The sequence below is a fragment of the Colobus angolensis genome, unplaced genomic scaffold (genome assembly GCF_000951035.1).
Source record: "Colobus angolensis palliatus isolate OR3802 unplaced genomic scaffold, Cang.pa_1.0 Scaffold23, whole genome shotgun sequence".
NCBI classification, from domain to species: Eukaryota; Metazoa; Chordata; class Mammalia; order Primates; family Cercopithecidae; genus Colobus; species Colobus angolensis.
In genome coordinates, this window is record NW_012115488.1 from 19,735,377 (window position 1) to 19,751,966 (window position 16,590).

Below are 16,590 nucleotides of genomic sequence, written 5' to 3' on the forward strand. Positions count from 1 at the left end.
CTAGTTTTTTGTATTTTTTAGTAGAGACGGGGTTTCACCGTGTTAGCCAGGATGGTCTCGATCTGCTGACCTCGTGATCCGCCCCTCTCGGCCTCCCAAAGTGCTGGGATTACAAGCTATTCTGTTTTTAAAGTCCAGTTCAAATGTTTGGTCCACTTTCCACGTGTCTTTGTGAACCCGAGTGACAAATTATACGTCTCTGACAATATATTCCCCTATTAGGCCACTAGTGAATTGTATATGCCTCTGTTTGTACCATAAAGCCTATCCATTTTTTAAAGTTAGTGGTCAGCTCTTCATTTTTGAAGCTACAGTATCTGACACTCAGTACACTTCCAGTAAAAAAAACATAATTTCTCATCTGTGGTTCATCTTCTTTACATACTTATATGTGTGCATGAGTGAATTTGGCCTTTTGGTCATTTGCCACTTTTAAGCAAGAGTTTATATTTTAATGCTTTTTTTCTGAACTTGTGTTAATAAAAGGGAAATGTTGGCTTAATTCATTAAAACAGCATCTGTGACTTTGGGGGGAAGCATTAAGGCATTTTATCTCAGCCAGCCTCCTTTCTCACTAGTAGGCCTCTTGGCTACAGATGGGACTTAATTGCTCCTTAAATATATCTAACATTTATGCTTACATAATATTGCCCACTAGCCATTCAGTACTTCTGTTGTAGTTTCCTTACACAAAACCCATTAATTTTACTATGAATTCTTATTACTTTTTAGTGCTAAAAAAAAAAATAAATAATAGTTTGTTCATGAGCAGACATAGATAAGTACCAGGTTCAACAATTTGCTTTTTCAAAAAAGAAGATGAATTAAAATCATATCATATGTAAACAAACTTCAAGTTTGTAAATACAGTAACCATTAAAAAATAATGGAAACATATATCCATTTGGAGATTTTACTGAAGCTTATTCTCGTCTAGGGAAAATGTTTAGTTATATGTGTTCCACTGTGCCAAGGACAAACTGATCCTTTCCAGTCACTTACCCTCTGACAGCATGAATAAGTCTCAATGATGGATAGGCAGTTCGCACTTTCAGTTTATTCTTTAGGATTAATGCATTAACCCACTCCACGTGCTTCTCTCCTCCTTTGACCATGAAAGCAGGAATCCAAAGGACACTGTCATTCAGCATGGAAAGTCTATGCACAAATTTTTCTCTGTCACTCTCATTCCGAAAGCCTCCAAATGCTCTTTGTACAACTGATGGATTCATGGTAATAAAATCTGATTTAGTTCCCACATCTGCAGCAAATTCCACCACAGGAGCTAGATTACACCTGAAGAGGAAAAAATTAATGGGACAAATGAAAAGAAAAGAAATATTCACTGGTAAAATGATGTTCATGAAAAGAAGAATGGGAAATGAGCATTTTTTTAATCATGTGAAAAGAAAACCAAAAGATCATCTACTTGGTAAGACTGCATTTTCGATAAGTCTCCACACGTGTAGGAACACTGCTTGCAATAAAAAAGTGCACTCCCAGTACAGAGCTCAAAATGCCACTTGTGTGAATTCAACCTGTTGTCTAAGAATACCCTTTGCTATTATCTTCATAAAACTACACAATTTGAATTTGTAATCAGAGAATTTATGATGGTAAATTCACAAGGGTTCTTTGGCCATTCAGTAGGCAATTTAAACCACATGCTGCTCTACAAGTAAATAAAACACATTGGACTTGACATTCTAATCTGCACCACTTGTAAAACTTAAGTCATTTCAACAACTTTGTAAGTCTAAGGAGATAAAGTTGACTTTACTTATACTCTGAGGTTAGGGGAAAAGTACAATTCCTTATAGTGCCTTACACAAACATATTTACAATTGTTTTCTATAGGTCTAAATGGGGAAGAAAAATAAGAAGAGTGGAGATATCATATTTAATGTGACTTTATGGAGTTTTAGGTAATACAGAAAAACTCTTACTATAAGATCAAATATCAGCCTTCCTATTATTTTAGGACCTCCTCAAAATATCGTTTTCCCTTTTTGGATGTATGCATCCCTGGGGAATGCATATGTAGGGAAAGAACAGAATATGTTGTACTGCTTTCTCCACTAGAGCCATAAGATTTTGAAAAGAGCTTGGGCCTGATGTTATTCACATAACCTGATTCCATTCTTATATTAGAAGAAAGCTTTGAAAAGCACCTTGAATATGGCCTTTAACCAATTTCTGTTGCTTCTTTGATCAGTCACATAGACCTTTTTATACTTGATTTTAAAAATAACTTCATTAAAAAAATTATTTTAACTTGCTTTTAAAAAGGCAGGTTTTAGTTGACAAAAGAAAAACTAGATTTTGATAAACAAGAGTTTAGTGCATTGGGAAAAAGTTGTTTGAATCAATTCAATCAAACCTTTCATGAAAATATGAAACTATTTTTAATACTTTTATCAGCCTTTCAAGGGACGTGATTTTCTTTTTCTGCATTTTTGAATGTTTGGTCACATTATGAAAGTTCCTTACATTTCTTTTCCTTGTGTACTTTGTCACATTAATTGAATTATTAAACATTTTAATTAAAAAGTCAAATATGTGTTCTGATATTAAAAATACTGTCTTATATATCGTTCCTTATCCTTCTTAATTAACATATCTTATTACTTCCTAGATCTCTGACAATATTTAGCTATAACAACAAATATATTTCATCTCAAATTCTATGTTGTTTAGAGTTAGCTACTGAGGGAAAAATATTAACATAATAATATTATTTAGAAAGTATAGGTTAAAGATTATTATCTTTTCAATTTAGGTATCTTTAATTACATCCACTATATTATATGACAGAGTACATATTCGTTTCTATTCATGATTCATAACACTAATTGTGATTAGATATTATTCATTCTCATTATGGTAAGAATATTACAAACAGGACTACCTAGAAAAGATTTTCTGATGTGAATAGTTGTCAAAGTGAACACCTTCTTGTGGAACTCAAGGAAGATCAACGACTTGATTATTTTAAAATCCTAAAATGTGCTCTACACAAATATTAAAAGTAATCTAAAATCTTAATGAAGCTAGTTATAACACGAATTTGGAAACTGTGGGGAAATTTTATTCTGGACATCATTATTACTGACACTTGTTTAGGTAAAATAGTGAGAATACTTGTAACATTACAATTAACATGTTCCTGTTGGGGAAATGGCTTTGGATATTTTTTCCACTACAACCAACCCTCAGTAATTTCTTTTCAGAGGATTCCAATTGTAGAAAAATCGATATTTATACTTTATTTTCACTATAATAGTAAAACTAGCAAAAATCAACCATTAAATAGAATAAAAATGATATATTCTGCTGAATTATTCCTTCAGGAAAAAAATCACTCAATTACTCTATACTTTTTCTTGTCACATATTTAAACATCCCACCCCCTATTCATATTTTCCAGTACCCACTCTTGATTTTCTGGCCATGAATTTCTCAAGAGGTGGTAAGACGCTGATGAATTAAAGCTGAAGGGTGAAAGATAAATGCTTTTCACTTTGAAAGCAAAAAGAAGCTAATGGAATAAGAATATTTATGGAGAATAGGATTGATTTAGGAAACAAACCAACATATTTGATTTAATTAATGAATTCTAAAGGAGTATGGTGCTAACTAAAAGAGCAACTGGAGATCAAAGAGTAACAAATCTGTGTGCAGTGTCTTGAGGATCTGAGCAGCACCAAATCAGAATTTGTCAGGGATAGTAACTGAGGTACAGAAAATAACAAGACAGAAGACACTTCATAAAATATAACCATTTCTGGATTTAGGAATCCAGCTTGTTCATTTTCCTGGGGAAGAATCCATTTTCCCTGGAAAGTAGAGTAATACAATGTTCCATGTTGCTGGTAAATTAAAAACTCTGTGGTTGAGTCAGAGTTTTAGTCATAGAATTAGCTGAGTGCCACATATTTAAAAGAAGGCATTAAAAAATCAAAAATAACCAAAGAGCTGTGATGCACTTCAGCAATTCAGTAGACTTGTTTTGAGCATCCAAACATTACTAGCAGAAAAACTGCTGACTGAGCAGGATTATGAATATATTTGCAATCACAAAATTTTCATTTTTCTTTTTAAAAAATTCATTAGAGGCTATAATATTCAAAATTAGCCAGAATGTGTCTCATTTATGAGTAATACATGATACTCATGTTACTCTTCATCTCATAAAACAGAAGAGTGGCCAATTTTAAAATGGTGGATTTTGGTGAGTCAAAATTGTTGAGTGCATATAAACAGTTAATAGAGTCAAACAATATTCTCTTTACCCAAATTAAATTTTTGTGCACATTTTATATTTGACATGTTGAAAACATATACACAGAATTAGCTGTATTAACAATACTCTTTATTTACTCTAAACTTTCCAGTTCTCAAATTATTTGTGTTTATTCTCCAATACTGATTAAACACCTACAGGAATGCAGCTAACTCCACTGTATTCTAGGCCTCTGAATTTTCTTCCATGATGACTTCTCATCCCTATATGCAGAATTGAAGTTACTTTCATGTTAATTTAAAAGTTATATAAAATATTTATTTTAGGATTCAAAGGGAATAAATGTTTATTTCATATATGAGCACCTCAAGATTACAGAATTCCCTAGCAAAAAATCTCTCTTGGATTGGCCGTTATTCTCTGCAGTTCCCTTAAATGATAGTTCAGTAATATATGCAACTGGGAGATCCCACTTTGATTTATTCAACAGGCATTTATTGAGAGTTTGTTTTGCAAACATTACTCTAGAAGCTCAGAAATCTTTTTCTAGCTATTTAGTTATTTATGTTATTTAATAATGACATAATCTATCCAAAATATATTCTTCACAGATATTATTAGTAGTTTTAATAAGTTAATGCTCATTCATTAGCAAAATATTTTTAAATTCTACAACGTGTTTTATGTATCTGTGCTAGGTATAGAACTCATCATTCAAAACTGGAGTAAATATGGTGTAAAACATGGTGTTCTGTGATAATTGGAGGTTGTCACTTACATCTTTTCACACAAAACAGATTAAGAAGAAAACAATTCTAGGTGTATTACAGACCAAATTTTCCCCACCTTTTAAAATATTCAGACAAATTACAAATACATAATTATCATCCTTTGTCTTTTTTGGCCAGTCCCACTGTATTGCTTCCTGTGCTAACTGACATCCCTCAGCCAAAGCATTATTACCTATGGAAACACCTTTGTCAATCCACTGTGAAATAGGAACCAATGTCTTCTCTTTTCTGCCCCTAGAGAAAGCTTGTTGATCCTGTTTGCTCCCATCTTGCTTCTCAGCTTGAGGAGCAAATGGAACAACAACAACAAAAATCTGTTAGCTATCTTTTCTTAGACTTTCTGATTACTTTATCAAAATTCCTAGGGAAAGTTGGCACATGTGACCTATCAGTCTCTTTGACTTTCCTGTCATGAAGGTTGTGAGCTCCACATAGACTTCAAACCATTCATTTTGCTTTGAGGTAAAAAGTAGTATTAACTTCACTTTTAGATGAGAAACTAAGGCTAAAGTGGTTGAGAAACATGCCCAAGGGCATATAGGTTATAAAGGAAAAGCACCATCTAGTTTGTAATCATTCCAGGAGTTTTAACTGACACTATTGTACATATGATTTCATTCAGAAATATGATAAATGTCTATAAATTCATCCTTCACACAAACCTTCCTGTAGAAGAAAGAATGTTTTATCATTTAGCCCTAGCTTTATAGCTCAGATGCCTAGGACTCGGGTATATTATTCAAGGCCATTCAACCATGACCTTTCCCAAATTTTGAGCAGTTATTAAACAAAAGGTTTTAAACATCTAAAACATAAGCATAATATCTATACCTCAGATCTCTTGATAGACAAGATTTCAAAATGTTACTAGAAAGTATTAAATAACTAATTGATAAGACTTTTGAAATACTAACCATAGGCTTAAAAGTTGACTTTCCTGTGGTATACCATAATGCAGTAAGCAAAATATAAGAAATAAAGTTGAAATATCACCTTGAACATTTGCATTTCAGTATGCTGAATAGGCCCACAAAATACACACATATACATACACAACACATATTAAGCTTTTAATAATGCCAATTGATGAAATTCTTAACTTGATAGAAATACAAACAATACACATCATGAAAATAATGAAATGACTAAACAGAAGAGGAAATTTTTCACAAACCCAGATTCGTTAACATTACTGGCAAGGGTGGGAAGAACAGTGTCATAATTTCTAGAGAAATTCACAGAATGAAAATATAATCAAATTCCTTCTACCAAACAAAGATCTGAACACCAAGAAATATGTTAGACTGTGTCATTCCCACATTTCTGTGAAAACAAAAATGAAAACATCGGTCAAATTTGCTATAACTGCACAGATATTACAGAATAGCTTAGATTTGGGAGGGGACAGAAAAGGGAATAATGCCAAGGAAAAATATATTGTTTAATTTATATAAAAATGTTAAATATATACCTCATATTTATCCAAATTTGGCTTAAACTTTGAGAAATAAAAGATACTTAGCTTCATTTCTATTCTTAGCTATCTGATAATCAGCAACCATGTGGGCAATGGAGACCTAAAATGTGGGCAATGGGGTTCACATCAAACAAGTTACTTAACTTCTCTAAGCTTATAGCTCTTTTTTTTCACTTTTTCCTTTATTCAAGTATAAGTGACAAATAAAAATATTTCAGAGGTTCAAATTTTTCTATAAATCAGGCTAAATGATTTATAGAAAACTGTAACTGTACTGGGAAAATTAAATTAAACAAAATATTTGAAATTATTCTCAAAATTCCCTTGCCCTGGATGGATAAAATATATTAGCTTATGCTAATTCCTTTCACATACTCTTTCTTTGTGCAATGTATTATGATCATAAATCTTTGGAAATGCACGCAGGTAAGTTAAAGGCATGTCAAATAAGATCCTTCTGAGCAACAGCATAAGGAAGCCCAGACTTTATTTATAACACATTTAGTAAGCCATTTTGACAGAAATTTACTTTTGATCCCCTGGGAATTGAGACTTGAATGACTGATGGGGCCAGCCTGCAAACATTTTAAATATTAGATGAAAAAATTTGACTCCATAGGGAGTGTGGAAACTTTAAAACCCATAGACATGGTCAATTGTACTTAAAAAGAGGACTATGACTCAAGTGTTCAGGAGAATAAGGCCTCCCAGTTAGAATTTTTTTTTTCTTTTTTATTATACTTTAAGTTCTAGGGTACATGTGCATAACGTGCAGGTTTGTTACATATGTATACCTGTGCCATGTTGGTGTGCTGCACCCATCAACTCGTCAGCACCCATCAACTCGTCATTTACATCAGGTATAACTCCCAAAGCAATCCTTCCCTCCTCCCCTCTCCCCATGATAGGCCCCAGTGTGTGATGTTCCCCTTCCCGAGTCCAAGTGATCTCATTGTTCAGTTCCCACCTATGAGTGAGAACATGCGGTGTTTGGTTTTCTGTTCTTGTGATAGTTTGCTGAGAATGATGGTTTCCAGCTGCATCCATGTCCCTACAAAGGACACAAACTCATCCTTTTTTATGGCTGCATAGGATTCCATGGTGTATATGTGCCACATTTTCTTAATCCAGTCTGTCACTGATGGACATTTGGGTTGATTCCAAGTGTTTGCTATTGTGAATAGTGCCGCAATAAACATACGTATGCATGTGTCTTTATAGCAGCATGATTTATAATCCCAGTTAGAATTTCATAGTAACATAATTCACATAGAAGGTAATAAAAATCTTTTATTATTGCTCTAAGAAGAATACTTACGTTTTAAAATATTTATTTCTTTATTTCTTTATTTATTTTGAGAATGAGCCTCCCACTGTCACCCCGGTTGGAGTGCAGTGGCGCAATATTGGCTCAGGGCAACCTCCATCTCCCGGGTTCAAGCAATTCTCCTGCTTCAGCTGCCCAAGTAGCTGGGATTACAGGTGCCTGCCACCACGCCCAGCTATGTTTTTTTATTTTATTTTTTATTTTTAGTAGAGACGGGGTTTCACTATGTTGGTCATGCTGGTCTTAAACTCCTGACCTCAGGTGATCCACCCACCTCTGCCTCCCAAGTAGTTGGGATTACAGGCATGAGCCACCCCACCTGGCTGAATATCTAACTTGTATTGATCATTTGTGATGTGCCAGGAAGCATTCTCTGTGCTTTGCATGTAATGTATGTGATTCTCACAATAAGCCAATGAGATAGGCACTATTGCTGTTTTCCAATGATGAGGAAACTGAGTTGCAAGAAATATGTCCAAGATTACATAGTTTGTAAGTAGTAGAGGCAGATTTTAAGTTCATGCTCTTAAATATTGTGTACCATTTAATCCCTAAGAATGGAAAGGAAGCAAAAAATAAATACAAAGAACTTGGTCACAAGTTCAGTTGTATTTGTGAAGGTGATATGGCTACGACTTCCATCACCTTGTTGAACCTTATGTTCCGTCTGAAAGTCTGACTGGCTAAAGTAAAGGTTTCATCTTTCCTCAGCCTTCTGTAAACATTCCTCCCCAAAGGTAGGGTCTCGGGTGGGAGAGGATGATAATCCCAGCATGCAGAAAGTCACGGCCTGGTAGGAATATACAGAAGGTTGTGATCCTCTGAAAAGCCACCAAAGAAAACAGACATAGGAAAGAATGTGAAGGAAAATAAAATGTTGATTCTGAAATTTCCTACTATGTAAGTGTGGAAAAAAGGTTAGGTAATTAATAGTAGATGTGCACACACTAAAGGAGGGAGGGAAGAAGGAAGCAAGGAAGAAAGAAGAAAAATGACCCACTTCTGAGATGTCATTTAAAAGTACAGTACTAAAATTCAGAACACATGAATTCAAATGAAGACTCTTTACAATAAAACCAGTGTCCTATATTCTCTTTCCTAAACTAAAAAGTGGTTCTATGTGAAAATGAGAAGTAAAAACCGCTCATTGAGTTTAATTTTAAAATAAATATATTGAAATGTGTAAAATTTTATCTTCTTTCTCTTCAAGAGATTTACATCTTATAAGAAATGTGCCCAGTATGAAAAACTACACCTAAACAAATGCTATTGTTGAAAGAAAAAAATCTTCTTTCGCACGGGAACTCAAGTCTCAAAATAAATAATAAGAGGATACTGGAAGCATTATCTCAAAATATTATGAGATCGCTAAAATGCTATTAGTATCTTTAATTTATTTAAACGTAATATAAAATCACAATTATCTTCTCTGATGTAAAGCAATGGATTAAACTAAGACCTATAATTAGAGAGTTATCCCAGGACTTCAGCTAAGGACAAACGGCAAGGACAGCTCTGTCTTACACTGTCTTTATTAACTTCAGCATACCAACAGAAAAGAATCTGTAAAATCAGGAAAGGTGCTTATAGTCAGAGTGCTTCCTTGTGAATCCACATTTTAAATCAAACTAAAACTTTGCATTTATCAACTTTCTCCTTGGAGACTTGAATGGTATGACTAATTACAAGTTAGCACTGGTTTTTTCAAGAAAGGATAAAAAAAATAGAGCAGAGTGTAAAAGGAATCAAAAATGAATAAATTAAAATGATAAGACATCATAAAGACAACAATTTGTAAATACTTTTATCAATTAAAAAGAAGGTCTAATGGCATCTGGTTGTCAATGCACAGTTGCTTGTAATATGCAAAATGGAGGGTAAAGCGTTAACTGCTGTTCTTTATCTAAAAGCCAATAGCAAATTCTGAAATGGCAAAAAAATTCAGGTTCTACTAATGCGGGGAGCTATCTTGTCTGGTTTATTACTTATTCCCACTGCCAAAGTATCTCATAGTAGGTGTTCAGTAATCATTTTGTAAAGTTCTCTCATTTATTAAATGCAGTACAAAGCACATGGCAATATCAGTGAGACATAACATACATATAACTGAATACTATATTTTAAAAATTGCATCCCACAAGGCAACCAACTATTATAATGTTTGTTATTTAATATGACTTCTTGTGACATTTGCATAGTGTCTATTTCCTTTGTTTCTGTTCTTACCTTGTCTATACCCAACTCCCAGAAACCAACTTGGCTTAACTTAGAAAAAAAGTGATTTATTGGAAACCTGGCTAGACCACAGAATCATAAAAAAGATCATAGCTCCCAAACAATGGGTTATGTCCCTGTCAGGGACACCATGATTACTCACTATCAAGGAACTCTGAACTTCCAGTAAACCCAATTTTCTTACCCCACATTTCACCAGCCAAAGTCATAATTAGGAAAATGTGGTTAAACTAGTTTTGACCACATTTCTGTTCCCGTGCTGCTAGGCAGAGAGAAATGAAAATACTGGCAAATTTTTGCTTTTGTAGTGGGTAACAGGTCCCCTTTCTACATATTTACAGGTTCTCCTTAAATAACAAGAAATTGTCAGATACTGAATAGTTAAAAAAAGGCAAAAAACTGTCCAATTGATCACTCCTTATTCTTAATTTTTCCTTGTTGGCATTTTCTAGATTTTTGTTACTAGCCATATTATCTCTCAATTCACACCTCACCTCTTGCAGGAGCGCAACTACTCCTATCCTTCACTTAGCATGGTGAAGGAAATCTTTATCTCCAACTCTAACACCTATCTGAGTTTCAGTCAGTTACTGAACTCCTCAGGTATTATCCCAACGATACTTCAAATCGGCATGTTTACAATGAAAGTCATTACCTGTAGTGTTCTCTTTTCTCTTCCATAAACTTCTTGTTTTTTCTTTATTTTCTAATACTATGTCACTATTACTTCTACTGTTACCAAAATACAAGCATCTCAGAGACTTCTTACATCTTTCTCCCCATTGTATTCCCCATATCTTCTTGGTCACCAAATTCTGCCTTATATATACTCTTCTTACCACCCAAATATGACACTTCCTATTTACTCTTCTTGCCACTGTCCAATTTTAGTTATACCTTGCTTAGATTTTTGTTATAATTTAAATGATCTTACAATCTTTAGTCTCATACTCCTTCAATCATACATGCACATTTACTGATTATGATAATTCTGTTTGTTGAGACTTCCAGTGAATGAAATTTAAAATCTAGTGTTCTGGAATCTCAGTCTGCTTTAGAAAGCACAAGCTTGTCCCTTAAGCTTGAGGACACATGGGCATGGCCAATAGTAATTCTCAGTGCCTTCAGAATTAAGAACCAAGCCTTAGCTTATGTCATTTTAACACTGGTTTTACCAAGTGCTGTCTTGTATTCATTGGCACAATGTTAATATAGTGTCTGTCTGTCTCTCACTGAATTTGTCACGCTGTGGATTAATTACATAGTTATGTTAGTTTCTTCTACCAGAAAATGGATTCCTTAGACATATCTCTTTTCTCTTTATGTTTCCAGGGCCTATCAGTCAAAGCCCAAAACATAGGAGAAATAAGAAATAAGATGTGTAAAATATTTGCTAAAATGAATGGAAGTATTTGAAGTTAAATGTCCTATATCTTGATTAACTGTTTAATTTAAGGTTCACATTTTTCTATCACATATAACACACATTTTTCTTTCAAAGAGTAAACTGAAAGATGTTTGTGTAAGTAAAAATAATTACTATGCAAAAAATTTTCTTCAATGAAATGTTACAAAGACATCTTTGTTTTTGTTTTAACACTTGAAAAGGACTTTAAAAATGCCAGGACCTCTTCTAAATTTCACACACACACACATACATAAATTTAAACATGTAAACCTCATAAGGACACAAAGAAATAGTACTACAATTATATATACTTTACAGATTAGTAACCTGAAGCACAAACACAGAGGATGGGTGACCAGACTAACGTCACTTGTTTGTAAGTGCTAGAGCTAGGGTTCAAAACCAAGCAGTCTACATGTGACTCTACACTCAAACTTTTTTTTAACACCTGGGCCAAATAAACATATACATAGATGTGAAAAATACGTCATTAAACTTCATGAGCATTGTTGAGAACTTGCTGTTACACTACATGAATTGTCGAAGTAATTTAAATATGACATATTAATTTCACCATTTATCACAGACCATTAAGAATCAGCATGTGATTGTTTTCTTTTTTTCCATGAAAGTGAATATGAATGTATTTATGGTAGTCGACTAAAATATATTTGAATCATAAATATGTTTCTTAAAATTGTACATAGAATTAATACTAGGTATACCCTCAAAATTCTGCCTTTGTAATTAAAAAGAGGTGTAATTTTTATTTCCCTGAAGGAATGCAGGGAAAAATTATGAGTTGTTGAAAGATTCCCTGTGTATTATGAAATAAAATTTTGAGAAAAGTTTGTAACTAGGATATTTGAAATTAGGGATTGGGGAACCAAGTGAGAATTCTCAAGATATATGTATCATGCCACATTCTTGCCAAAATAATCAGGAAAACTACTCCATTGGTCTGTGGTTGCATCAGTTACTGCTGTTTAACAAAAGAACTGATTCAGCATAGTACTTAAGTCCTTTAAAATTATGTTGTACGCTTAAAAGAAGGAAACAACGTTTGCTATGGTTGATATTGTATTCACCCATGATAGAAAACTAAGGTAGAAAAACTATAATTTTTCCCTTTACAATTCATGCTGTTGATAAAGTATGTACAATGGGTACATTAAAAGGGTTGTAGGAAAAATATCTAACTCTTAGTGATTATACCATCAAATTGCCACAGAAATGTCACTTTGATGTTTAACTTTCTTGTTTAAATAAACAAAAAAACTTAATAACATATTCACTTGTCATTCTTATAAATATGTTTTTGAAAGTATAACCCAAGGTTGAAAATTATTTTTAACTTATCATATATTATTTATTAAATACTGAGTCCCAAAAAGACAGTTGGTTTGATGCTCAAAATATGTAGGCATTCTAATACCAATAGAGCATTGGGAAAAATATCATGAGTGTATAAAAATGAATGTTTCAATTTCTGACATCATAAGGTATGCCAAGACAATTTCATGTTTATTACACCATACTTATTCTAAGGGGATCATTCTCAAGCTCTGTTTTAACAGGTTCATACTTTGACTTAGCTGTAATGCCTGATCCCCATAATGTTCTTAATCTCTGTATCTAATTCATTACAAAGCCCTAAAAATTCCTCTCAGAATTTCCCCGAATATATTTCCTCTTCTATGTTCTTACTGATACATTCTCAGCTGAGGCACCACCATGTTTCTTTGAACTAGTATTGTAATAATGTCCTTATTATTTTTCAAACAATTAACTAGATTCATTGGTAGATCATGAATTAATTGTGTGTTCATTGATCGCTAATTTTGAAAGAGTAAAAAAGGATAGAATGGATTATAACAGAAAATGACAGTGTTTCTTGAACATCACTTTAAGAAAATTTGTTGAAGACTTCCATATATGTGTGCATGGTTAGTAGCCATAGTAGGGAAAACAATACGAGGAGTAAATCATGATATAAAATTGATTCTATTACTAATCATCTTTGTGAAAAGATATTAAAAGACACTGCTCTAACCAGTTGCTTGCCACAAGGACTGTCAACTTTATCAATTCTCTGTTTCAGAGATAGTGTTTTGATGTTTACAATGTACATTTAATCATGTCATGAACCTAACCAAACATCTTCGGTAGTTTCAGTCAAGATTCCTAATTGGATCTTCCACAACTATTCCCTCCCCTACTCAGAATTTTTGTTTTATACATCCTATTGCCTATCTTAGATTCAAATATTATCAGACTCCCTATGTCTTTGTTTATTTGTATTCCTTTATTTATGTTGATGTCTCTGCCTGAAACTACCTCCCTCCCTAAGACACCCTAGCCCTAAGCCTGAAAAAGTCCTATTTGTTCTTAAAAATCAATGATTAATATCCATTTCAATGCTTTGCCTAATTTCCCAGGCCAAATTGATCGTTTCCACTACTCTGGTGTAAAAGTACTTACCCTTATCTATATTCTACTATATATTAAACTCTGACATATTTTGTTACTTGTCCAGGGATTGACATCTTTAATAAGTTAGTAAAGCTACACATAATAATAATGAGAGCTTATGTCCTGCCTTTGCCTTATCATCAGTGGCTAGTTCTGTGAGTATCTTTAATAAAGCAATTTGGACATTGTTAGTGTAACAATTTATTTCCTTCATCAGAGTGTGATCATCTGAAAAGTCAAAACTTGCTCTTTATATTTGGATCTGAACTTTCTGATAAAGCACTGAATGAAGAAGTGGAGAACAATTATAAGGAAGGTGAAAGTTATAATTACACATAACTGGAAACAATAGGCACTGACAAGTATATCTGTGTTTGGCTTTGGAGTACATTTATTTACCTATGTCTTATTTACAGATAAATATGATAGTTGAAAAATAACAAGTACTTTAAACCAAAAACTGTAGCTGTATTTTGAAAATCTGTGGAAGAATAGATCTACTGACCATTTGCTAATGTCCATTTCATGTCAAAGAGGAATGATAATGATAACATTTCACATTAATAGCAATCATACCATCGACACTAGGTGTTATCATCTTACTTTCTGCTATGATCTGAATGTCATCACTTTTTTCCTCCTCTAATATCTTCCTCATTTAGGGTGCCTTCTTTTTCATATACTTTTTTTCTGTTTATTATTATGGTCTTTCCAAGTGTTAATACGCTCATGTTTCTATACTTCTCAGTATTTTTCTCTTCTGTTTATAACAATGACAACAAAACTCAAAAAAACAAACAAAAAAGCAAACCAACATAACAACAAACTCCAACGGTCCCTCTTGGACTATAAGATTCCATGCAAATACTTAACATGATGTAATGATCCTTCATCATTTAAAGTCAGCATGTCTTGGCATTTTCCCTTGAACGTTCATTATGAACCTAACAAGAGGGTGGTCTCAAATTCTGTCTTATCTTTTTTTATTATTATTATATTTTAAGTTCTAGGGTAGACGTGGACAACATGCAGGTTTGTTACATATGTATACATGTGCCATGTTGGTGTGCTGCACCCATTAACTCGTCATTTACTTTAGGTATTTTTCCTAATGCTCTCCCTCCCCCTCCCACACCATGACTGGCTCTGGCGTGTGATGCTCCCCACCCTGTGTCCAAGTGTTCTCATTGTTCAATTCCCACCTGTGAGTGAGAACATGCAGTGTTTGGTTTTCTGTCCGTGTGATAGTTTGCTCAGAATGATGGTTTCCAGTTTCATCCATGTCCCTACAAAGGACATGAACTCATCCTATTTTATGGCTACATAATATTCCATGGTGTGTATGTGCCACATTTTCTTAATCCTGTCTATCATTGATGGACATTTGGGTTGGTTCCAAGTCTTCGCTATTGTGAATAGTCTTATCTTAAGATCATGGAAAGTATTTGTCTGTGTGCTTACAGGTCCCATTGCCTCAGATTCCTCTTCTTCACATTTTGAATAATCATTCAGATGTACAATGATTTAATTTTATTTATAAGGCTTTGGAAGACATCATTAACTTGATTTTTGGAAAAGCTGTTTTCAGTTTACATTTCCAAATGCATTTTACGGGAGTGCCAACATCAATGTAACTTTTCACTGACTAGTAAACATTTTAAAAATCTTTGTTAGACTTATATATGAAAAATTGTTTACAATCTTTGCTTTAGAAAATGGGTAAAAATTTAAAACGTTTTAAAATTTTAGATAGTTTATGGTCATTATTTCCATTTTTTAAAATTTTTACTTGTAGATAAAATAATGTCTGTGTGAGGAGTAATATAATTAGAAATAAAGAACTGTACCTCTCATCACAACTTATATTTCATATTTCATGTGTAGTTTTAAGTTAAATTTTAAACATCATAATTAGAACAACATATAAATCATATTTCCACATATAACACAAATTTTGCATTTAAAATCAGTAAACAAAAATCACAATTTGGTTTTATGCAAATTATAAAATTTCATGGATCAAAAACATGAACAAGGTATTAAGCAAAAGTACTGGAGAAAATGTGTGTAGCAAATATTAGCTAAGCAATGTTACTATTCCTAAACTATAAGTGGTTATTTTTTTAGTAGTAATTTTTCAAAAAATCATTCTAGTGCCCTAGACTTGGCTCTCTATTATGGACTTAGTTGTTCGCTACTTGCTGTTTGAGTTAAAGAAATACATATCCTCTGTGAGATAGAAGGATAAAGCCTTAAGGCCTGATCTTAGTTATTTCTTGTCTTCTGCTAGCTTTTGAATGTGTTTGCTCTTGCTTCTCTAGTTTTTTTAATTGTGATGTTAGGGTGTCAGTTTTAGATCTTTCCAGCTTTCTCTTGTGGGCATTTAGTGCTATAAATTTCCATCTACACACTGCTTTAAATGTGTACCAGAGATTCTGGTATGTTGTATCTTTGTTCTCACTGATTTCAAATAACATCTTTATTTCTACCTTCATTTTGTTATGTACCCAGTAGTCATTCAGGAGCACGTTGTTCAGTTTCCATGTAGTTGAGAGATTTTGATTGATTTTCTTAGTCCTGAGTTCTAGTTTGATTGCACTGTGGTCTGAGAGACAGTTTGTTATAATTTCTGTTCTT

The 16,590-nt window shown here is 33.2% G+C and overlaps 1 protein-coding gene across 1 annotated transcript in view; it reads right to left on the minus strand.

Annotated features, from left to right (window-relative positions):
* The window catches only part of ST8SIA4 (ST8 alpha-N-acetyl-neuraminide alpha-2,8-sialyltransferase 4), a 113,087-nt gene that overhangs the window by 60,886 nt on the left and 35,611 nt on the right, over positions 1-16,590 (minus strand). The window contains 1 exon segment of the mRNA XM_011944307.1: positions 1,003-1,296. Within this exon segment, the coding sequence (XP_011799697.1) occupies positions 1,003-1,296 (294 nt within the window).